Genomic DNA, 26,041 nt, shown 5'->3' on the forward strand with positions numbered 1-26,041 from the left:
TATGCACACTTTCATGTTTTGTATAAAACATGATTTTCTCTCTTCTGTGAAATTTGTGCTAGGTGTACTATTATAAGCTTCCATGTTTTATTCAACCATGATATGCAAATCTACTTGAATCAAATCACAACACACTTCCATGCCTAATATAGGCCTACTACATCTTGTTAACTTACAGTTCTATAGTCAGAAAATAAATTAATGCAATAGTTTATTGAACCTTTTAGAAAAAATATAGCTTAATAGGTCTATTTGTACATGTGTTTTATGTTTTATTTTATATTTGATTTATTTGATTTATGGCTCATCATGAGAATACTGAGGAAGAAAAAAACTTTAAAAACTTTTATGACAAAATTATGATAGCTTGTAATGTAAACCAAACAGATTTGTATAACAGACTACTTACATAAAATGCATAATATCAGTTGCATATAAATACCAATAATATGTCTTAGAATACTTAAATGCTTGGTTTTACGATCAAAGCGATGTCGTTTTTATTATGGGATCAAAACATATAATGCAATACAATACAATGATGACTGATACATTTATAATATTGGTTACTTACATTTAGATACACACCTACATACATAATATTGTATACATTTTCTTTTAAAAAATATGAATCATGTAAACCTAAGTTGCTTCAGTCCAGAAAGTGTTTATCTTGAAATATTAATAACATATCAAAGTTATTCTTACATTGCCTTTAAAAAAGTCTTAATATAATTAAGAATCTTAATATAATAAAATCTTAATATTAATCTTAATAAAACATAAAATAGTATAAAAAAAATTCAGATGTATACACACACACACTGTATGTATGTATATATACAGTGGTGTGAAAAAGTGTTGGCCCCCTTCCTGTTATTTAAATTTTTTGCATATTTGTCACACTTAAAAGATTCACATCATCAAACTAATATTAATATTACACAAAGATAATGCAAGTAAATACAAAATGCAGTTTTTAAATGATTATTTATTTTATTAAGGGAAAAAAGCTGTCCAAACCTGCCTGACCCTACGTGAAAAAGTAATTGCCCCCTAAATCTAATAACTGGTTGTGCCACGCTTTGCAGCAACAACTGCAATCAAGTGTTTGCGATAACTGGCAATGAGTCTTTCACATCGCTGTGAAGGAATTTTGGCCCACTCTTCTTTGCAGAATTGTTTTAATTCAGCCACATTGGAGGGTTTTCGAGCATGAATGGACTGTTTAAGCATCTCAATCGGATTTAAGTCCGGACTTTGATTTGGCCACTCCAAAACCTTAATTTAGTTTTTCTTGAGCCATTCAGAGGTGGACTTGCTGGTGTGTTTGGGATCATTGTCCTGCTACATAACCCAAGTGCGCTTGAGCCTGAGGTCACAAACTGATGGCCGGACATTCTCCTTCAGGATTTTCTGATAGAGTGCAGAATTCATGGTTCCGTCAATTATGGCGAGTCATCCAGGTCCTGAAGCTGCAAAGCAGCCCCAGATCATCACACTACCACCACCATGTTTGACTCTTGGTATGATGTTCTTTTTATGAAACACCAGATGTAACGGGACACACACCTTCCAAAAAGATCAACTTTTTATTTAAGCATGCTTCACTTTGTCAGACAGGTTCTATTTAAGTGATTTCTTGATTCAACAGGTCTGGCAGTAATCAGGCCTGGGTGTGGCTAGTGAAATTTAACTCAGCTTTCTAAAATAATGTGGTTAATTGCAGTTCTTTCATGATTTAACAGGAGGGGGCAATTCATTTTTCACGTAGGGCCACGTAGGTTTGGACAGCTTTTTTCCCTTAATAAATGAAATCATCATTTAAAAACTGCATTTTGTATTTATTTGCATTATCTTTGTGTAATATTTAAATTAGTTTGATGATCTGAAACATTAAAGTGTGACAAACATGCAAAAAAATAAGAAATCAGGAAGGGGGCCAACACTTTTTCACACCACTGTATATATATATATATATGATATGATATGTAAAACACAGGTTTTTCTTAGAAATGTACTTTCTTTCTGACACCATATGACTATTAATAATCTTTTGTTTCCAGATTAGTAAAATATGCATTATTTTTTTCCCTTGTTTTTAATCTTATTTGATAATGATGATATATTCATTGATATATGCACTAAGATATGCATTATTTTTTCTGTATCTTTGTTTTTAATTTTATTTGATTCTTTATTTGATTCTATTTTCTAGCAAGCTAGAAGTCTGTAAATAAAATGTATTTTATGAAAACATGTCACTTTACCCTTTTTATCAATTACATTAGTTAGGGTAAAGTGACATGTTTTCTGCTGTAAAATTCTAAATGACCTCTTAAGAGGTTATCATGACATGTATACACGGAGAGTAAAAACAGTCATTCACTTTCATTTTATGAAAAAGGATGCAATGAAAGTGAATGGGGACTGGGGCTTGCATTCTGCCTGACTTCTCCTTTTGTGTTCCACTGAAGAAATAAAATAATGCACGTTGAGTAGATGTTCACAGAATTGTCATTTTTGAGTGAACTTTTCCTTTAAAACACGGCAGGCTATAATACATGCGTTCGATGTTTCAGCAGGCGGCGCTATTTTCTAACTGTAAGACATTACTCGGATAAAGGCAAGCAGGGGGAGTGGACAGACCAGTCCGGGTTATTGTTGATCACGAAACCGGTTTGTTCATGTTGCATGTATTTGTGCGATGGCGAAAATGTAGGGAATCGATGGCATGCAGATTACGCAGCCTTGAACCCTGCGCGTGCAAATCGTCTACATCTGCTCGGGATTTTGCACTGTCAACAATAGAGCCACAAAGCGCTCGCGAGCGCGCTAGACCCAAAGCCAAGTCTCGTGTTCGGTATAAATGGATATAGTCTCTGGGCTTTTCAAATATTGTTTTGCATCCTGTTGATGTAAATGCTGTAACGTTAACTTGAACTGCATCGTCTGCACGCGCGACGTCATGCAGTAGATGAGCGTACAGGGAAGATGAATCGAGGTCAGCTGAAAGGGAATAACAAAGAGAACCTGCTCTGCAGTCTCGCGAGCAACCATTAGCGGAAGCGGCGCGTTGTTGTAGTGTTTGGCATTCGAGCTTCGCAGTGTAGCTCGAGACGGTTATAGCGGAGGCACAGAAACCGACATTTAGCCATTTTGTCGGACTTTCACTGGATAAAAAATACGTTAAGCGAGAGACTTTGATCATTTCACTTGCTTCGCGCCGGATAAACGTAATTTCAAATACTGAGCACGCGCGTTTGGGGAATTACCGGTTAAACCTGGAGTTGGCCGTTGGTTTTTCACCGAGAACTGAAGATGACGGCGACGACACAACATTATGGTAAGTTTTTGTCTTGAATGTGGTGACAAAATGGTCAAGGGTGAAACTAAACGATGTCGTGATTAATATTTATGAGAAGTTAACATTGTTTTTAGCTCCTTTATGGTTAACGCCAGATATAATAAGTGGAAAGAGATTCACTTAAAGGGATAGTTCATCTAAAAATTACAAATTTGTTTAACATTACTCGTTCATTTTCTCGCCATTATGTCGCTTCAACTTTGTATTACTTCAATTTTTTTTGTGGAATACAAAAGAAAGAAAGAAATTAGACAAATTTGCTGTTCATCCTTTTGTATGATTGTGAATGGGGACTGAGTCCTTAAAGCTTAAAAATTACGCAGGTCACCGTAAAAGTATCCTAAAACTACTCCACATAACTCCTGGACTATTTTCCAATTCTTCTAGAGTCTTATGATAAGCTGACTTTAACAAAATTAAATAAATAGAAGCTTGACGTCTCAAATCATTCTTACTCGCTGTATGAGGGGAAAGTCGTCAGTACGATCTTCAATACATTACTTTTTGTTTCTCAAAAGAAAACCAAGATATATAACTGTTTAAAATGTTTATTTTCTTTTTATTATTTGAAACCATCTGCGATTTTGTGTTCACACATGGCAAGGACAAATCTAATTGACTAATTCCTCAACATATGTTCACTGTCCTGAAGACAGATACTGTATGTTCACATTCTTGAATAAGTTACTTCCAATTATTTCTTAAAAGCATAGATATAGTGTACATAACTTTTGTTGTTGTTTAAATAGGATTAGATCTATATAAATTATGAAAAGTTATGTACAGTGGGGGAAAAAAGTATTTAGTCAGCCACCAATTGTGCAAGTTCTCCCACTTAAAAAGATGAGAGAGGCCTGTAATTTTCATCATAGGTATACCTCAACTATGAGAGACAAAATGAGAAGAAAATCCAGAAAATCACATTGTAGGATTTTTAAAGAATTTATTTGCAAATTATGGTGGAAAATAAGTATTTGGTCAATAACACAATTTCATCTCAATACTTTGTTATATACCCTTTGTTGGCAATGACAGAGGTCAAACGTTTTCTGTAAGTCTTCACAATGTGCTAGTTGGAAATAGTTTTGAATTTGACATAAGGGATAAATGTGAAAAATCAAAGACTTACTTCCTCCTACTCCGTCTTTATCTAAAAGTTTCAGTATGACTGGTCTATTTTTACAATAATATAAGTTGCATCCTGTCTTTTTAGTGAGAATAAACTCTTATAAACCCCTTTTGAACGGGTTAATATTTGCCTGGTTGTGGAAAAGCCATTGCCTTGTTTGCATGCAGCCATTTAAAGGGGTCATATTATGCTTTTTCACTTTTTGAATTTTAGTCAGTGTGTAGTATGTATGTTTGGGCATAAAAAAAGATCTACAAAGTTACTAATCTCGAAGTCCACTCCAAAGGGAGATATTTTGTTTGAAAAAAATCCCTTTTCAAGAACTGCAATGAACAGCTCGTTTGGACTACAGTAGGGATGTAACGGTATAAATATTTCTTATCACGATTATAGTGACCAAAATGATCACGGTTATCAGTATTATCACGGTATTGTTAACATGTGCTGGAAATGTTCAAAAAATACTGACACACATCATTTCACCAAGTTTTACATTTAAAATCAACAAACAACAAATAAAATGAGTTTTTGTTTGCATAACTAAAACAATAACATTGCCAATGATGTCCGGATTTTAAATGACAACATGACTGACAACAGTTTATCTAATAGCATGTTCAAATATCTAATGTAAATGTTCAAATAAAGCTTTGAAAAAGTTTCATAAATGGTAAACCTCAAATTTCAGCTTTTAAATAAAGAAAAGGGTCAAGTCAAAATGATAATTGATTAATAAATGATTACATGTATTTATCTGCTCCATAAATAATACTAGATACCTTATTGTTTAAATGTGTAGAATCCACATAAGCTTGTTTTTCATCAACCGGACAAACTTTACAGCAGGGCATGCAAATTCGGTCCGTTTTTTGATCTACACACCTTTCACTTTTTAAGACTAAAACAAAAGATGGCTTCATTGTTATTCTTAATTAAAAAGCATAACAACAATAAAACAGTAAGATACAATGACAAACTAGCTTATAAAACGTTTATTAACAAAAATGAATAAGATGAGGTATGGCATACACCACATGCTGTATTATATACCGACTAATAAATTACAGAACGTTTAGCAAACACTGAGGAATCAAATAAATAAAAAAGAGAGCCTCAGCAAAGATAACAAGCTTTTCAAAATGAAAACAAAATAAAACTAAACTTGCTGTCGGTGACAGTGCTTGCATGTTTTTGTCCCACAAGAATACCAACATGTTCACCTTTGGTTTAAGAAGTGGTCTTTTACTTTACTTTAGCATGAAACCCATCCATCGTTTCCTCAATATTCACCTCATTTTTAATGCACGCAGCTTCACGCTCCTGACTCGGCGAGTATAAATCAGGATCTACACTCGAAGAGCTGCGCAGCTCAAACGAGTCGTGCGGTTTCGTTATGCTTTCAGTTTCGTTTGCCGTTTGATGTTTCTCACATGCAACAGAAATGCAGGGCTTATGAGTTAAACAATGCAGTGGTCGCGCCAGTGTGACCGCACACAAAATTTAGTCGCACCGGCAGAAAAAATTATCGCAAAATGCACCCATTTGGTCGCACACTAGAGCACTGTGCAGTACAGTATTTATTTATCCTCAGTTGTTCAAATTGCGGTAATCGAATATGGTTATAGTGATAATTAAAAGATGAAACGGTAATACTAACCGTGGGGTATTTTATCACGATTTATCGTCAAACCGGTAATCGTTACATCCCTAGACTACAGTGTTGTTTTCTGGGGTTTGTGATGTCACAAAGCGGCCCATTAGAATATCATTACATTAATTCCCGCCTACTGAAATTCGAATGGTTGGGGGGTGGAGAGGGGCGAGGTTGTGGTTAGAGCGCTTGGTTGAGTGCATCAGACAAGACGACAACGAAGAAGAAGTGCTGCTGCAGAGTTAGTGCATCAGAGAAAACAAAGAAGATGAGCTGCTGTAGCGTCAAGTTTTCGTCATGTTGAAGAAATGCTGTTTTTTTTGTTGTTGTTTTTTCACCCCCGTGCCCAAACGTTTTTGTTTGGCCTTCCTAAAACGGTCGACGTCAGGAAACAGTGGTTGCAATTTATTTAGACATCGTATCTAAAACGTGATTTAGCCAAAAAAAACAATAACATTACCACTCGCTAATATGTCTTGCAATATCCGTGCGTGATCAATATTCTCGGGGTCTGAATCCGGCTCAAATTGATATGTCAATATTGACGCCATCCTTAACTATACCAGTGTAGCCGGAACTTGCTGCTTTGGCGAGGGGCGGGGCAGTACTGAAACACCGTCTAAGCTGTTCGCCAATCACAACGCACTGGGACAGCTAACCAATCACAGCACAATTCGTTTTTCCTTATCAAACCCGGAACTAATCAAGCCGTTTGTGCTAGGCTGGGGAGAAAGGTATTTTAATAATGTAAGTTATGTCAAAAATAATAAGTTTTTCGACCCACCAAGCATGAGAGCATGTTCTAGTACACCCCCAAAACAAAATCAAGACTTTGTAAAGGAGCATAATAGGACCCCTTTAAGGTGAGTGTAAATTTGTTAACGGTGGCTAACCGCCTTGGTTAAATTATATTTTGTTTCTCTTTCAGTGAATCAGATGCAAAGGTGAAACTTTGTGCTCTGGCACGACCTCGGAGTTGAAAGTGATTATCACATTTATCAGCAGGCTACTGCCCTGCCCCCTCAGGAGACCCCCTATGTGGATTGAATACACCCCACAGTTTCACACAGGATGGATGAGCTGGATGTGAAGTCTCCTTTTTGTCATCATCATCAACAACGTATTTTGATCTGTGCATGGATCCTGCTCTATTTTTATCACCAAGCACTTCCTGTGCTCTTCTCCAACACTTTAGTTTGCAAGAGTATTGACTTTATCTGAACTGCTGTTTTGAGAGGAGGGAGGTTTGGCAAGTTTTCACTTGGTTTGAAGCAACCTCTTCTCATTATCAAATATTTATACTGTTGTTGTTTTTTTTCATGCATGGATAGCATATAAGGTTTGACCCAACTTCTCGCTCCACTTGGTGGAGAAATGTCAGAAAATCTCAACGACAATATGGTCAAGTTCCTTTCCCCCCCATCAAAGAACATCAACTGCTCCAGCTCAGACACGCTGGTGGGCGAGCGTCTAGGGGTCGAGGTCCGCCGTCGCCACCACACCATGGAGCGAGAACTACTGAAGGCAGAGCACCGTTTCTTTCGGCGCAGCGTCATCAATGACTCCAATGCTACGGCGCTGGAGCTGCCCAGCAAGAACGCAATCCTAGCCATCTCAACTGACTCCCATGCTCTTGTTTGTGAACCTCCTGCCTTGGAATCCAAAATCCCTTCGGTGGCCACACAATCTGAAGGTTTGGTTGCACCAGAAAAGGAAGATGACGGTGTTGAGACAGCCATAGAGTCAATGCCAGTGTTGATTGCGAATACTACACATCTTCTTTCTGCAGAAGCACCACATTTCGTTGCAGAGTTGAAGTCTGGAGATAGTGCGGATGCAAAACTAGAGGATGAGAAAGAGGAGGATGATGAAGGTAAAGAGAAGGCACGAGCTAAGACCGATTTGCGGGATATGAAGGCAGAGCTAGAGGACAATGAGGAAGTTGAGACAAATGCAGTCGGGACGTCGCCAGATGGCCGGTTCTTAAAGTTCGACATTGAGATTGGACGTGGCTCTTTTAAGACAGTCTACAAGGGTCTGGATACTGAAACCACAGTGGAGGTGGCATGGTGCGAGTTGCAGGTACGTTTCCTGTATTTTGTATCTTTATTTAGTGCATTAGTGACTTTCAGGGAGTTTTTTCAGTCTTTGTTAAAGCATTAGAGGCCATGAGCCAGGCCAACCAGTTACACATTATAAACTTTTATATGAAGGAAAAAAGTGTTAGTCTTAAAAGACTATGTACTTGACGACTTCAATTTTGACAGCATAGCAAGACTTGATTGCACCATTTGTGGTGCTTCATTCTGTACAGCATCATGGGTAATTAGATTTTTCACAAGTAAAATGAAAAAGTTGAAATAATGTAAATGGATAAATTGTCGTTTAACAACCTCGGAACTGACAGTAGCTCTGTCTTTAAAGGTTTATGAGTTATAATTAAATTTACCTATGGAGAAAATAAATGGAGATTTTGCTTCCGAAACCTGAGTGTTGCAATTCATGGGTAGGATGTCACAGCTTTTGACAGCTAGAATAACAAAGTGCAACATTTGACGTTGTTGGCACTTTTGATCTGTCCGCTGACGGTGGTAAATCACTATCTGATCTGCTCATTTGGGACTAAAGTAAATACTATCTCATAGGGATGTAATGATTCACACTCAACTCACGATGCGATACGATTCACGATAATGATTTCACTATATGAATTTCTCTTTTCTTTTCTAGATTTTTTTTTTTTTTTTTTTTTTTTTAGCAAAATTAAATTTTAGACAAAATTAGTTTTTGGTGGGGTTTATGGAACAGCTGAAATGTAGTGTTTCCTTGGTTACCGCTGTAAACAAAGCAGCTGTGCTTAAACACTACCATAATATGCATAATACAGAGGCAAGATGAAAAGAAAATAGCATCTAATTTTTCTAAAGACAGTCAGTTCCCCTCAAAGATACGTTCCTATAAATTCCCACCCCCCAACTGTATCTGATTTGATTTGAATCGTCAAATATTTGCATCGATTTTCAAACGGCTCAGACTGCATCGTTACATCCCTACTATCTCATTCTCTGAAACCTGCAACCCTGTCTTGAGGCCTTTCCAGTACAGCACCTTTTAATGACAGTCTTATGACAAGACAGTTTGATTTTAACTTCAATGCCCCACCTACACCTTTCCAAGTAATGTCATCAGCGTGTATTGTTCATGTTTAATTTTGCTGTATAATCTCTTTAGAAAGAGGAAACACTTTTACTAGTCCTTTTGTCACACCTTTGGAGCATCTCACCTCTGAAGCATCTCAATACACACTCCTGACACTTATCCCATCTGGCTTTGTCCAGTGTTTTTATAGCTGTTGTCATCTTTGGCCATAGCCCCGGCATTGTAGTATCATCCTTGAGTTGAAAATCCTCGTTTCCTAATTAGGTTATTTTAGACCACCAGGTGTGTATTGGAAGATGTGTGGCATATGCAGTAAATCAAAGGTAGTGTTTATTCAAAGTGTACTTTGAGACAGTCTAATTGCCGCGCAAGCCTGTTTCCATGTCGGAGTAAAAAAACGATAATAACTTGCCATTCTAGATCTTACAGTGTGATGTTATTTCTTGGAATTAAAATTAATATCAATTCAAAAGTTTAGGGTTAGTAAGATTTTTAAATGTTTTCAAAATAAATCTCATGTGACTTATTTCTTATAAGCTGAAAATAAACATTATTTATTTTCTTTTAATGCTTTATTTTGATACAGAAACAGGCTTTTATAAATTGCGGTCTTCAGCCATTTACATTTTTTTCTCCAATTATTCTAAATTTATTTTATGAACTGTGAGAAACATGAGCTTTTGTACATTTTTGCACTCATTCTACTTTTATTTGTTTATGGTATGATAAAAGCATGAGTAATCTCATGAGGTGTGCTTGCAAAGAGAGCATGCTGACGCTGGCCAACTACATAGCAACAGCACCTCTTTCGGAAAATCACCAGCTCATAAGTTGTGTGGCCCACTTCTGAGAAGTCTGTTTGCATTCAGACACCTCCTTCATTTTGTTTTTGTCATGTAGAGGAAGTTTTTTTTTTTTATGTACTGGTGTGACACGTAGAGGTGCGATTTCAAAAGTGGGTCAAGTTCAACCACCAAAGCAATTGTACTCCCTTGTGTCAAGCATGGTGAGCTGGTTTGCCAAGGCTTGAATCTGCTGCTGCTGCCCTCCCCCCTCCTGCTGCCTCTTTTTTTGCAGAGCGATGACGAGGCAGCACCACGTGAGCTGCAGTTCTGCTCATGGCCCTCAGGCGTAGCCAGCTCATGCACTGAACTGAAACAAAAGCCTCTCTCTCACTCTCTAGCTTTCAGCCTCTCTTTAACTCACTTTTTTCACATTTCATGTCTCGCTGTCCCTATTTTTGTCTCCCGGTCTGTCTTGTGTGATACAACGGTATGTGTTATAAGCTGCAAGTTCACACTGCTGCAGAAAAGGGAAGGGCCTGTGTATCTCCCCCACAAGGCCATCTGTTTCTAGCGCTCAGGGATATTCCCCTCCTACATTTCTCTCCTTTACTTTCTCACATACTAAACACATTTGAACAATATATAGGTCACCACAAAAAGAAAATGAAAATGGATCTCAGATGCTTCTCTTTTTTACGGAAGATCCCTCCAAGTACGTGTCCAACTTGACAGGATACCACATTAAATACTCTGTTTAAACTGTTTAGCCAGATAATTGAGTCATTGTAGCGTACCACTGACTTTAAAGCAACTTCTTGAGTTTCAGTCCACTTGTCCTGCATTTACCTTTCACCCTCATTTTTGATCCCTTTAACGGACCCCTGTAAATCCATTTAATCTTCTGCAGTAACCTTAAACTATTTAAAATTATTTAAATATTTCTTTTCCCAGTTGACATGTTTTGTGCTAGGTATATTTATGTATTTTTATTATTATTATTAGTATTATTTTAAATGTTTTTAAGTTAAACAATTTTTTCCTGCTAAAAGTTTCACATTACTGTTACCACTTCCGGGCTTTGTGCTCCCATGAGAACTTCATGAGCTTTGTTTATAATCTTCTTGATGGATGGAAATGCTTTAAAGGGGTCATATGATGCGATTTCAAGTTTTCCTTTCTCTTTGGAGTGTTACAAGCTGATTGTGCATAGATAAGATCCCTGAAGTTGCAAAGACTAAAGTCTCAAAACCAAAGAGATATTCTTTATCAAAGTTAAGACTCTGCCACGCCCCCCTAAAATGTCTCGTTCTAACACGCCCCCACATATCTACCTCACTATGTGGAAATATTTGCATAATGCCGCCCAAATGTGCACGCAAAGAAAGAAGGCGTGGTTTCAGTAACCGCAGTTACTGTTGAAGCAGCCATGTCAGAGAGATGCTGTGTGTTTCTAGGCGAAAGCAAAAGCACTTTATTTGGCCTTCCGAAAGTAGATGCATTTAGAAATCTTTAAGACTTAAAGACTTGCAATGCATTTTATGGACTACTGTTTCGTGAACCTAGGAGAGGAGGTAATTCTGACTTTGCTATGACAATCTGGCGCTTCTGAATCAGCTACTGTTTTGTTATTAGTTTAAGTATTTGCTATTGACTGTTCAAATGCGGCTATAATATAATATAGCTATAGGTCAATATGTTTGACGTTCAGTTGCAGACTGCGCTTGTCGGAAGGAGGGACTTTGTAGAAAACAAAGCGTTTGAGAGAGGCGGGGCATAAAGGACCTACAATAATGTACAGTATTTGAAAAATAATGTGTTTTTTGAACATTAAAACATGTCAATTCTGTTACACCATATACACAAAATAATGATCTTTAAAAAAGCATCATATGACCCCTTTAAGTGTTAAAATCGCTTAAGTACAGCCATTAATTTACTACACATACACATTATACACTGTACCTTTCAAAGGTTTGGGATCAGTAAGGTGTTTTTTTTTTTTTTTTAGCAAGAATGCATTAAATTGATCAAAAGGGACAGAAGTTTTGTAACACTGTAAAATCCCTTACCATTTCAAATAAATGCTGTTCTTTTGAACTTTATATTCATCGAATTAAAAGATGTGTTTCCACAAAATAAATTACGCAGTAATACTGCTTTCAACATTGATAATAATAAAAATGAAGATGTTTCTTGAGCAGAAAATCAGCATAATAGAATGATTTCTGAAGGATCATATGAGACGACTGGCTGCTGAAAATTTGGCTTTGCCATTACAGGAATAAATTAAGTTTTAAAATATATTAAAATAGAAATTGTAATAATATTTCACAATATTATTGTATTTTTTAAATATAAAGGCAGCATTGATGAGCATAAGACACTTCTTTCACATTTTAAAAATCTTACTAACCGCAAACTTTTTAACTGTGGTGTATGTCTTTAATATTTTATTTCCTTTTATGTAATATTATAGTAATTTTAGATAGGAAATAGGGCACACGGATCCTAACAAAAAACATTCACAAAGCATGTGACCTCCATGTGTTCACTGATTAACATTATTGACTGATAGATGAGCGTATGAACGTCCAAACTACCTGTTTATCCCCTTATAAGCACCAAGACCACTGCACTCTATCCCAACCAACTAAACTACATTGGTCAATTTTTAATTAGTTGTTAAACGTATTTCCAGGTAATTTGTGTTTCAGATCCTCTCACTAATACTGGTTCCTTATCTTCCATCTGAAGTGGTATGTGCCCTCACACGTAAGCCTAATTCATGCCAGGAGCTTTATCCTTATACTGGAGTTCAGTGTGCAGGCTGCCCCTCTTCTAGGGAAACGCTCCCACACTTTGCTGGCCTGGTCCCATAGGCCACAGAATGCACCACATATTTGGAATAGTGAAAAGAGGAAGGGAGAGAAAATAGGTCTGTTGTAGGGTGGGGTGCAAAGAGTCTCCCTTCCTCTAACCCACATCATTTGCTTTTGACGGCTTCACTCTAAGGCATTGTGTTAAAGACCTCTAATTGTGTTAATTGCACACATGTGAGCAGTTACGAAAGTTTTAACCCTATCTTAGGGTGAATGCCAGACCCTCAGGGCTTGGCAAAGGCAAACTCATAGCTAAATCTTTCTCATTCCAGAGATGGCAGTTGACCACACCAAATGTAGGTCAACTAAGAATTGCCAGTTGAAATGAGTGCAATGTTGTAACTTTAGCCAGCCGCACACAGCAAAACGGTCACACTGCTGGATTGGGTTTGAGCTAGGGCTGTGCGATATGGGAAAAAAAACCTATAGCGATTTCTTTGATCAATTTTGCGATTTCGATTTTAATCACGATTTTGACACACACAGACAAGCTTTACAGTCATTAATGCATTCAGTGTGAATTTGAAACATATTTCCAAAAGAAAACCAATTAGAGCTTTATCAAAAAGCTGTAGCATGTCTCTAGAACAGACATAAGGCAAAATAATCACCAAGTAAATGTGTAACAAAATGTCTCTAGAATAGACATATGGCAGGAAAAAAAAATCCAGTGTCCAGGGATTTTTTTTGCCATGCATTGGTTATAGAGCTCTTTGTGGCGTTGCCTCAGATGTTGAACCAGATTTGTTGCACCAAGTTTACACATACTCCGTCTGCAGTGCGTATACAGTATGTGTATGCGGTGCAGAAGCAGCACGGACTCATTTTGCTTTCACACAGGACACGCTTGCAGTCCGCTCCTGATCCGCGGCTGTTTACCACAAGCTAGGGATGTAACGGTATGAAAATTTAATATCACGGTTATAGTGACCAAAGTTATCACGATTATCAATATTATCACGGTTTTGTTCAAATTAGATGAAAACGTTCAAAAAGAACTGATACACACACTGAAAACATTTCAATAAGTTTTATATTTGAAAATCAACAAACAACTAATACAATTGGCAGCTATATGCACTTTTTTTAGCATAAACATTAAATGAACATTAACATGTGTCCTGACGATTGTTTTGTACACTGTTCATAATGAATTTATAAACGGGTAAGATTTCAAAACATTAATCTCAATACAATATTTCATATCCCCGTATTTATATATTATTTTAGGTAAACAAAAAAAAAATCCATGTAATAAGTTAACTGTGAATATACAATACATTATCCCTTAAATGTCAACCTTATAGTTTGAACGTTCGTTCGTCTTGGCTCAAAGCCACTTGCTGAGAACTTTTCTTCGCGGAAGCTTTGCGTTAAACAAGTGAGATAATGAAATATTTAATCTCTAATCAATATTTTTTGAACATTTATCCATTATTTTGATTTCAAATCCAAACATTGTTTCTGAAAATGCTTTTTCAGCATTGTGATTCTCTTTTATCACAGTACAACCTTGTCTATCTAAAAGTGCACTTTTCCTTGTTTTAAATCTAGCCAAAAAGCCACGTGTTGACTGTGAAACAGTAGACTTCAATTATATGCAATTATGGTGTAATTACTAAATTTCTGTGCCAATCCATGTTAATTTTTACTGCGAATAATGCACTGTCACTTTAATTCAGCACGTGCAGCACAGCAGAAATAGATTCCGTGTGGAAACAATCGCAGCATGACTGCTGCAGATGCACCGCTCCTGGAGCGCACTGCCGGACCGCAATCGCATGCGGTGTGAACGCTCTGATCTGTTAACATGGGCGCAGAAAAAATCAGCTCCACAGACGAAGTGTGTGAACCTGGCGTTACGTTTGTATGCTCGCCCGGTCTGTTCTGTTCTTGTGCTCCATTTAGGCGTGCTGCATTCTGATTGGTTCGGATAGCATACTGCGGGAGGTCGGGGGCTAAAAATCGTCCTATAAAGCGATTTAGAAATCGCGCAAGCTCAAATCGCGATTTTATGACACCACCACCAGTAGGACAAGTTCAGTTAAAATGACAAATATGCATTCATTCATGGTTACCAAGTTTTAGTTCTAATCACTATTTCTATCATTAAATAGTGCTTAATTATCATAGTATCATAATATAATGCTTGATTGGCTGAAGTTAAGAGTGCACATTCAGTTATTTAAGAAGCTGGGGGGATGGGGGGTTTGTGCGCTTGCGCGTGTGCTTTATGCTATAGAATAAATCACTATACAGGATTTACCCTATTATACTTTATCGACACGAATTGATAGCATTAATACCTTAATACCACTCCGTTCAGTTAGGCCTAAGACATCGAGAGTCACGCAGCCCCATAACAACACAGCCACAACACATAATTGCGAATAACATGCCTTACCTTAACACAGAATCGACCAGAGTCCAACGTTTATATTTTTTCTGCGAATCTTTGAGTTAACATGTACTAAACATGAGTGCAATGTGCACCGCAGCGGCCCACACCTTGATGCTCACGACAGGAATAGCACGTATAGTTATCTTTATTGAAGTGAATTAGGTTTAAATCGCCGTCATGCATGAATGAATGATATTTTTGCAATTTTACACATAATAATCCACGATGATCACATTACACAAAACTGAAATTGCACGTCAAAATAACACATTGTCAATATTTTTTGAGACCCCCCAAAATTTCACAAATCACATTTTCAGGGGAGCCCATGTCTTATTAAGGGGAGCCTAGCACCCCCTAGCTCCCCCGTAGTTCGCACCCTGATTATGCCACTCAATTAGCAAAAGTATTTGTTGAAATAGCACCCAACTCAGTGTGCACTTCAAGCAATTAGTTTTACATGTAATGCTAAAGCAGTATGTAATTGAACCAACTGAGAATACCAACTGTTGGACAAAGGTAGAATGAGAAAAACAGAAAGGAAAAGAAAGAAAGGAGGACAAAGTGCCCAGTATAAAAGCAAATCACCTCATTTGCTGGAGTAATGGATTTGAGTCCACATACTCACTGATTGGGCTTAATGTTGCATGTTGTTGCAAGTCAGCAAGTAGCTGATGAGGTCTGACATCAAGCTGTGTTGCTCTATCACTCATTCTCTCTCTGTACCTATATCGAAGAGGAATATTCTGCTCCAAATTATGCTTCATATTTGAGGATGGACAAAATGAAATGCAGATAAAAGGACAACGGTCACCTGTCAAATTGGTTTTGTAATTCTAATTTGAACTTTAGAGATAAATGTAATCATTTGAACAAATATTCAAATAACGTGTCCATTCATCAGCAGTACTTGTCATTCCTGATAAGCAATCATGCGTTTCAAGGGCACATCAATTTCCATTCAGCGGGTCTTATTTGTCGTATTTTCACTGCCCTGTCTAATCACTGCTAATATCAGACACTGAGTAATGGAGATATTTTATTCATTCAAACAGTAATAAATAATTACGCATGGGGTAGAAACACATGAATGAATTATCTGTAATGGGTGATAAGTTGAAGACAAACACAATCCTATACTGACATCTTCGTTTTTCTCTGAGAGAAAGGTCCTCTTCTGTGTGGTTCCTGGCCAGAACTGATTTCCTTTAGCCTGCTATGCAAATATTATTTGTACAGATGAAAGTTTGGGACATGATGAGAATTATTGTAATAAATTATAATTGGAATAGAACACTCATGGAAAAGAAAGTAGTTTGTTAATGTTATTCCCAAGGTGCTTGAATAATTTGAGAGCATGTGAGGTTAGTAAACACTGGGGGCATCTATCAATCAATCCTGAGCAAAGAGACCTTACAAACAAATAAATTATAATAATTCAGCCAAAAATTAAAAACTGCTGAACATTTACTGCCCCTCAGGCCATCCAAAATGTAGATGAGTTTGTTTCTTTATTGGAAAAGATTTAGAGAAATTCAGCATTATGTCACTTGCTCACCAATGGATCCTCTGCAGTGAATGGGTGCCCATTTTCAGCTATTTTTTATTTTGAGTGAACTGTTCCTTTAATTCTTGTTAAATTGAACTCTGCGTGCACTTTTGTAACTATTAATATTCAAGTGCTACTTTATTTTAGATCAAAGAAATGTTTGCTTATGGCTATGCTCGTGAGCTGTAACAGTGTGGATCTGCTTTTATACTGCGAAATAGCTAAACACCTATCATTGCTATTCTGTTAATAGTTTCACCAGGGAATCTTTTCATGGTGGCAGTCTCTAGTTTGAGTTTCAGAGCAGCTGTGAGTTATCAGCTTTTTCCTGCATGTCAGTGTTTGACACATCTGGGAACTGTGCAGTGAGCTGATAACTCCCTTCTATCTCCACACCTGCAGGATTACTAACCGGTAATCGTTACATCCCTACCACAAACACAACATTTATCCATTATTTTGATTTCAAATCCAAACATTGTTTCTGAAAATGCTTTTTCAGCATTGTGATTCTCTTTTATCACAGTACAACCTTGTCTATCTAAAAGTGCACTTTTCCTTGTTTTAAATCTAGCCAAAAAGCCACGTGTTGACTGTGAAACAGTAGACTTCAATTATATGCAATTATGGTGTAATTACTAAATTTCTGTGCCAATCCATGTTAATTTTTACTGCGAATAATGCACTGTCACTTTAATTCAGCACGTGCAGCACAGCAGAAATAGATTCCGTGTGGAAACAATCGCAGCATGACTGCTGCAGATGCACCGCTCCTGGAGCGCACTGCCGGACCGCAATCGCATGCGGTGTGAACGCTCTGATCTGTTAACATGGGCGCAGAAAAAATCAGCTCCACAGACGAAGTGTGTGAACCTGGCGTTACGTTTGTATGCTCGCCCGGTCTGTTCTGTTCTTGTGCTCCATTTAGGCGTGCTGCATTCTGATTGGTTCGGATAGCATACTGCGGGAGGTCGGGGGCTAAAAATCGTGCTATAAAGCGATTTAGAAATCGCGCAAGCTCAAATCGCGATTTTATGACACCACCACCAGTAGGACAAGTTCAGTTAAAATGACAAATATGCATTCATTCATGGTTACCAAGTTTTAGTTCTAATCACTATTTCTATCATTAAATAGTGCTTAATTATCATAGTATCATAATATAATGCTTGATTGGCTGAAGTTAAGAGTGCACATTCAGTTATTTAAGAAGCTGGGGGGATGGGGGGTTTGTGCGCTTGCGCGTGCCTCAAAAGGAGGCTTACAATGAATTACAAAGATATATAACATCTTCAAGTGTATGCACTACTTGCTTTATGCAAGCACTATATAGAATAAATCACTATACAGGATTTACCCTATTATACTTTATCGACACGAATTGATAGCATTAATACCATAATTCCTCCGTTCAATTAGGCCTAAGACATAGAGAGTTACGCAGACCTATAACAACCCAGCCACAACACACAATTGCGAATAACATGCCTTACCTTAACACAGAATCGACTAGGGATGCAACGATTATAGATTTTGTTGGTACGATTATTGTCTGAGGAATAATCACGGTTTTACGATTATGACGATTATTATGCATTTATTCATTTCCCAAAATTACTAATGTATAAAATCACATGAACACTCTTTAGATATTAAAGTGTTATTTATTGCTGGCTTTTGAAACCGAAATAACACAGTAACCAACAATACAGCAAAAAATTATAATAAACAAAAGACAAACAAAAGTCCATCTCTCCCATTGGAATTAAAAAAAGGTGACCTCTGCTCTGTAAACATCCATGACAGTATTTCTCTTTTGAAAATAACAAATGGAAATAGATCGCAAAAGTATTTAATGTTTTCAGTTTGTACATTCTTTACATTTCAGCTGTAGCTTCGCGTCAGGTGGTTCTTGCCTTCACGTCATGCATTAAAATCTTTCAATGTACAGCTAGCCGTGTATTAACCCTTCTTATGTATTCGCTCTTTAGCAGCAGTTTTTTACAGCAATATTTAAATGACACCCTGGTCATTCTTGGTGTACCCAAAATGGTCCCACACTATCGACAAGCATTTCTCTGGTGGAAATAAAGCTTCGCTGTTTGGTCCCTCTGTCACAGTTCATCTAATGCATGTAGTAGCCTCCGTGCCTCTGATAAGCACATCATTTTAAGCTGGTGCACCGCTAGTGTAACTTTTTTCGTTTTGCGCAAGCTGCAACAGTTCCGTTCCGTGTAACAGAAACACTCGGTTTAGCGGAACCGTTACGATTAATTAACCGTGACGTTTTAAAGCGCGGTTAATCGCGAAACCGATTAATCGCGAAACCGGTTAATCGCTGCATCCCTAGAATCAACCAGAGTCCAACGTTTATATTTTTTCTACGAATCTTTGAGTGGAAACGAAACATGAGTGGAATTTGCACCGCAGCGCCCCCACACCTTGATGCTCATGACAAGAATAGCATGTATAGTTATCTTTATTGAAGTGAATTAGGTTTAAATCGCCTTCATGCATGAATGAATTATATTTTTTGCAATTTTACACATAATAATCCACGATGATCACATTACACAAAACTGAAATTGCACGTCAAAATAACACATTGTCAATATTTTTTGAGACCCCCCAAAATTTCACAAATCACGTTTTCAGGGGAGCCCATGTCTTATTAAGGGGAGCCGAGCTCCCCCGTAGTTCACACCCTGAGGACATCTATCAGCGTTGCACTCGCGTCTTGCAGACAGCGGCATGTTTAGAAAGCCATGTAAAATTAATGCAAGTTCAACTTTTAAAAAAACATGTCTAAAGACGTTATGGCGGTTTTTCCCCATCCCACTGTATTTCATGTTTTTAAATGAAGAAAGTAGCCTACTCTTTGTGATTGGTTTTCGGTCCTTTGTATTAAACTATACATACATACATCCTACCCAAAGGTAGGACTTTTTGAAAGGTTTGTTTTCCATAGTAATTTGCTCGATGCGCCCTCTTGTGACCTCAGGAGAGAAGCCAAAAGCTTTTTTCCCCCTAACTGAAATTATGCCTTTTAAATTAGAATATAATTAGAATTTTTATAATATTTAAGTAGAAAATTTGAATTTAGTTTGTCATTTTGATAGCCCTAGCGCTAGCACAAGCTGTTAGTATATCTGGTCCTGTGTAATTTTGTATAAAATGTGAAACATAAAATATACAAGACTTTGTATAATCACAAATAGTGTTGGCTTTTTGACGAATTGCTTTTGTTCGTTTTTTGTAAGTCACTTTGGAAAAAAGCATCTGCTAAATGCGCAAATGTAAATGTAATAACAATAACGATAATGTTTTTGTTGTAATTTTTCCCAGAAGTTTTTTTTTTTGGCATTAATGTTTAAACAATTTCATTTAAAGTGCGGTTAGATTTACTGTTGTTGGACGAAATTTCACAAGCAAAATCAAAATTTTGCTAATGTGACCCCGCATTTACAAAATCTGTAATATTCTAAAATAAAATAAGAAATTATTTTTCAGGATCGCAAGTTGTCCAAGTCAGAGCGGCAGCGTTTTAAAGAGGAAGCCGGAATGCTGAAGGGTCTTCAGCATCCCAACATAGTACGCTTCTATGACTCCTGGGAGTCATCCTTGAAAGGGAGGAAGTGTATTGTCCTGGTGACTGAACTCATGACATCTGGGACACTCAAGACGTAAGTGCTTTTATTTGTTCCTGTCAGATTTTTTTTTAATCCATGTTTGTCATCTAGGCCACCTGCTATGATTGATTTGTTTTCGGTGCCCTTCTAGGTATCTAAAACGGTTTAAGGAGATGAAGATCAAAGTCCTGCGCAGCTGGTGCCGGCAGATTCTGAAGGGGCTGCACTTCCTTCATACTAGGTCGCCTCCCATCATCCACCGGGACCTCAAGTGTGACAACATCTTCATCACCGGACCTACTGGATCTGTCAAGATTGGAGACTTGGGTCTGGCTACCCTCAAGAGGGCCTCCTTTGCCAAGAGCGTCATAGGTACGGCTAAGTATTTGCAACTGCATTACCGCCTCCAAATCGAAATCCATTCGAATTGCCCGACTCCGATTTGTGGTTGAGGGAAAAGCAAATCCTTCATTCCATGTTTATTTTCTTCTGCTGCTTCTTTTCAAAGTGTGTTTCAATGACAGTGGTGAGAAAGCAGACCACAGCGTTTCCCTGACCGATTGAACCGCAGCAAACCAGGGCTCCCGATTTATGGAAGTTGTCTCTTGACACCCTCTTTTAGTTCAAACATAGTTTTTGTCTTTTCTTCTGTCCTCATTGCAACAATTTCAGGTGCCCACAGACAGAGTAAGTAGTTGTGGTGCGGTTGTAGGTATTTTGTGACACGTCTGCAAGGAAACCTGATCTGATCATGGGATAACACTAGAGCTAGAGTTGAGCCCTGGGTTGCCAGGTACCGTGAGTGATCTTTTGCTCTGGTTCGGAAATTTGTGGTCTGTTTCTTCAGTCAACCATGATTTAATGATGATGATGCTAATGAATCTGTTAATTTTTTCCCCCCGCAAGGAAATGCTTGTTTTCTTTTAGTGTGTCAGTGTCTGGAGCTCAAAGCCTTAAACTCTCTGCTCATCTCCCTCATACTTTTAGCTTTAAGATCTTTGTGTTTTTTTCTTTGTTTGTTTTTTGTTTTGGAAGCCTTAGGCTCTTATTTCAGGTCTCTCCTTATTCTACTTTAAGGATTATTTAGTGTACTGCAGTACAGACAGTAAGTACGCAGAAATGAGCCTGGTAAGTCCACCAGTATTATGTGACGCATATCAGTCAGAATCATTATCAATATGGGAAGTTTGTCTGTGTGAGACCTTTGTCAATGGGTAACTTGGTTACTAGTTCACCTGGTGCACAGAACCTCACTTTTTTGGTAAGCTATGTAGTGTAATACATTCGAATTGCTCAACCTTTTCTCTTCACAGGTTAACCCAAAGGTAGGACTTTTTGAAAGGTTTGTTTTCCATAGCTAGTGCTTTGGTTTGATCTTGTGATGAAAGCATCAGGCCCTCTGACCACGGACTTGTTATTTGGGCTAACAACCACAAATACGTTGATTTCTTACATTCAGTCTCTATTGTTTAGTCCTGTGGTCAGTCCAGGCCTTTGAGTGAGTGCTGTGCACCAGTTTGGTTTTTCTCATATGCAGTCCAGCCCTTGAAGGTCTTACATGGAGAAACTTGGGCTTCTTATCATTGTGGTCTAACTGAGGGGAGTTTCCCCTTCCTCTTTTTTTTTTTTTTTACTTTCTATCCCTTTTTTGCTTTCCTTCCCTCTACCTCTCTCTTTTCTCACAGGTTATGCTCAAGCGGTCTTCAGCGACAGCATCATCTTCCTCTCACCTCTTCACTGAGAGGTTGTAATAGGGTACTGAGAGAGTTCTGAACCATTCTTTTAATTTAAGGTACCCCTGAGTTCATGGCGCCTGAGATGTATGAGGAGAAGTATGACGAGTCCGTGGATGTGTATGCCTTTGGGATGTGTATGCTGGAGATGGCTACTTCTGAGTACCCGTACTCCGAGTGTCAGAATGCAGCTCAGATCTATCGCAGAGTCACCAGCGTAAGTCCACACTTCACTGGCGGAGGAAAGAGTCCCCACGCACTCATCCTCCCCTTGTTTGCTGCACTATTTTAGTATTTTTACCCCTTTTTTTGCACACTGTGGGGGTGTTTCCTTTCTGCTTTTTTTTCCTCACACAGTGGTAAGTTGTTTTTTTACCTCTACCAGTAAATGCTGAAGCCCAGTCTCACAAAACCAGTAATGACCTAGCAACCTAATGGTATCAAGACAGTTATAAATACAAACTTAAGCCTGAGTAACTCAATGTAGTATTTTTGAGAAAATCTGGCCCCAAGTTCAAACCATCTCCGCTTTCTACATGTGTGACTTGATTGTTTCCTGTGTCGTGTTTACAGGGGGTAAAGCCTGGCAGTTTTGACAAAGTGGCTATTCCAGAAGTGAAGGAGATCATTGAGGGTTGCATACGTCAGAATAAAGACGAGAGGTGGGCTGACATTCACCGAGCATGAGAGTTCAGTTGTTGTTATTGTAAGGTCTAGTTTTCACAGCCTGTTTTTTTTCCTTGTCCACTGGAAATTTGTGGAAAGGTATTTTCAGTGTTTCATTGGTTACACCACAGTATGAAATTCAACATGCTATACTTGCAGCCTTTTTTATTTGTGTCATATGAAATACAGTGTCTGATTTGACTGAGTTCTATGTTATTACCACACAATTAATTATTTAAAAATGTCTTTAATCCAGTTTTATCACATTCAAGGTCATAAATGTCTGCTGTGTCTTTTACATGCATGTTCTTAACCTGATTATGCTTAAGCCAACAATGCATGTGGTTATGTGGTTACGTCAGAATGAGGAGAGATCTCACAAGTTCCCACTGACATTTTGGATGCTTTATTTAACATAAAATACTCCTCTGAGTCAGATACACAAATTATTATGTTTTGATGTCACTACTGAGGAATAAGAAGATTTTTCAAAACATTGCCATAATATTGGTTTGTATGTAAACCAGTTTCCTCCTCTGTTTAATATATTGATATGTTCTCATTAAAATATTGGTACAGGACAGGTCTTCATTTTTATTTGTTTTTTTTGTTTTGTTTTGTTTTTTTAGGTATTGCATCAAGGACCTCCTAAGTCATGCTTTTTTCCAGGAGGAAACTGGTGTTCGTGTAGAGCTGGCTGAGGAGGATGATGGAGAGCTGGTGGCCATAAAGTTGTTGCTACGCATTGAGGATGTAAAGAAACTTAAAGGGAAATACAAAGAGAATGAAGCCATTGAGTTTTCCTTTGACTTAGATAAAGACGTCCCAGATGATGTTGCCCAAGAAATGGTAAAGATACTTGGATTTCTGTTCTGTTACTTAACTACAGATTCAAATCAGTTGATGTTTTGAATCTTTAATTGGTTCATTTTGTTTGGCCTTACATGTAATTATCCATATATATTTATTCTGCATCCTTTCAGTGCGTAAAAAAAACACACCTAAAAGTTCACCTAAAACACCAAAATTCCCCCTGGCCTTCTTATAACATTGACCTGTCATTGCCTTTAAAGTTGAAATCAGAGTAATCTTTTTCCTCAAGGTCGATTCGGGCTATGTTTGTGAGGGTGACCACAAGACCATTGCAAAGGCCATAAAGGACAGAGTGTCCCTGATCTCCCGTAAGCGAGAGCAGAGAAAACTTGTTAGAGAGGAACAAGAAAAGAGGAAGTTGGTGCAGGAGAATGACCCCTCACAACTTGGACCGTATACTAACACCACAGCCAAGCCCCCTGGTCCCGCTCTGGCCTCAGTCATTATTGAGTCTGAAGAACATGAAGCAGACCAGCAACTGCAGCAGCCTGGAGCCTCTGCTTCCAGTTAGTTGTTTTGCTCTAATTTCAATACTTAAAAGTACTTTATAGGCAGGATTGTGTTAACATATTGCCAAAGCATTATACACAGAGCAAGTAATGACAAGAAAAATAATTATACAATATAACAAAACAAAAAAAAGTATTAAAATGCTAGTAATGAATAAAAATAAGATGCACGTATTTGTATGGGAAAACGTTCTGAAAGTCTTATTGTCTCATAAGACCACATTTTGTGGACCCTCAAGGTTCAGCGTCTGTCCCTGAGACTCAGCCTGCCCAGCCAGGTACATCTTTCAGCACCATACAGCCTGATCCGCAGCCACAGCACACCATGACCCATCCACAAAGCATGGTGAGTCATTTCCTTTGTATTTTGTTACCCGTCTTGGTTTTCAAGCAGAGCTAGGGCTGGACAATATGGCCAAAATTTATATCACGATATATTTCTTCATTTCGGTCGATACGATATAATTCCGATATCGATATGAACACTATTTTAAAAAGCCTTGTAAAAACTGCCAAGAACGCCCACAACAGATGTCTGTGCATACAAACTTATGAAAAATTCATTTGCCAAGTCTATGACACCTCATATAAAACCATATAATACTTTAGAAAAAAAAACAGCACAAATAAATTAATGTTCACCTTTTATTTGTATTTAGCCTTCATACAAACAAGAAATGTGAAATCACTGTCAAATAAACATCTCAGACTCACCTTATTAATTATTAATATCTTCTAACATACTATTATGTTAAAAACAGCCGAGTATAATTTTTTCAGGTTTCTTTGATGGATAGAAAGTTCAGAAGAACAGCATTTATCTGAAATAGAAATCTTTTGTAACATAAATGTCTTTATCATCACTTTTGATCAATTTAAAGCATCCTTGCTAAATAAAAGTATAAATTTCTATAATTTCTTTCCAAAAAAGAAAGAAAGAAATCATTCTGACTCCAAGCTTTTGAATGGTATAGTGTATAATGTTACAAAAGCTTTTTACTTCAGATAAATGCTGATCTTTGGATCTTTCTGTTCATCAAAGAATCCTGAAGAAAAAAATACTCAACTGTATATTGATAATCAGCATATTAGAATGATTTCATATTAGAAAGGATCATGTGACACTGAAGACTGGAGTAATGATGCTGAAAATTCAGCTTTGATCACAGGAATAAATTACATTTTAAAATATATTCAAATAGAAAATATTTCTAAATTTTACTGTTTTTGCTGTACTTTGGATCAAATAAATGCAGACTTGGTGAGCAGAAGAGAATTCTTAAAAAAACTAAATTTTTTAATCTTACTGTTCAAAAACCTTTGACTGTAATGTAGGGTGGCTGATTATTGTTATAGATTGAAACAAATGTGCTTCAGCCAGGATAAAGAATATGAAAAGTGCTCTTGAGTTGCTGCAGAAAAAAAGTGACAACAAAAACATGTTGCTGGAGACGGGCTTATTGAAAATTGAAAAACTGATTGTCTGCCAGCAGGAGGTGCATTGAGAGCGGTAGAACTTGTGGTTTCTCCAGTAACGGCTGTAATCAAAGCAGCTCCGCTCATGAACGCTACTTTATCAGATCAAATGAAAATGTCATCAACTTTTCTGAAGACAGTCGGTTCCCTTCAGAGATACATTCATATAAAACACCCGCGCCACGTTTTGATTTTGAAACGTGCAGTGCTCATGTTTATTCAACGAAGTCAAACG

General features: G+C 37.6%; 1 protein-coding gene across 1 annotated transcript in view; it reads left to right on the top strand.

Annotated features, from left to right (window-relative positions):
- Positions 1-2,629: 2,629 nt before the first annotated feature.
- The window catches only part of LOC107575933 (serine/threonine-protein kinase WNK1-like), a 31,451-nt gene continuing 8,039 nt past the window's right edge, over positions 2,630-26,041 (top strand). Inside the window, exons 1-9 of the mRNA XM_016262243.1 lie at positions 2,630-3,346; positions 7,076-8,229; positions 20,431-20,603; positions 20,701-20,921; positions 22,342-22,499; positions 22,856-22,944; positions 23,578-23,797; positions 24,051-24,327; positions 24,570-24,676. Of these exons, the coding sequence (XP_016117729.1) occupies positions 7,522-8,229; positions 20,431-20,603; positions 20,701-20,921; positions 22,342-22,499; positions 22,856-22,944; positions 23,578-23,797; positions 24,051-24,327; positions 24,570-24,676 (1,953 nt within the window). The 5' untranslated portion in view covers positions 2,630-3,346; positions 7,076-7,521. The remainder of the gene's footprint in view (positions 3,347-7,075; positions 8,230-20,430; positions 20,604-20,700; positions 20,922-22,341; positions 22,500-22,855; positions 22,945-23,577; positions 23,798-24,050; positions 24,328-24,569; positions 24,677-26,041) is intronic.

Source organism: Sinocyclocheilus grahami, unplaced genomic scaffold, assembly GCF_001515645.1.
Source record: "Sinocyclocheilus grahami isolate Dianchi unplaced genomic scaffold, SAMN03320097.WGS_v1.1 scaffold31.1, whole genome shotgun sequence".
Classification (NCBI taxonomy): Eukaryota; Metazoa; Chordata; class Actinopteri; order Cypriniformes; family Cyprinidae; genus Sinocyclocheilus; species Sinocyclocheilus grahami.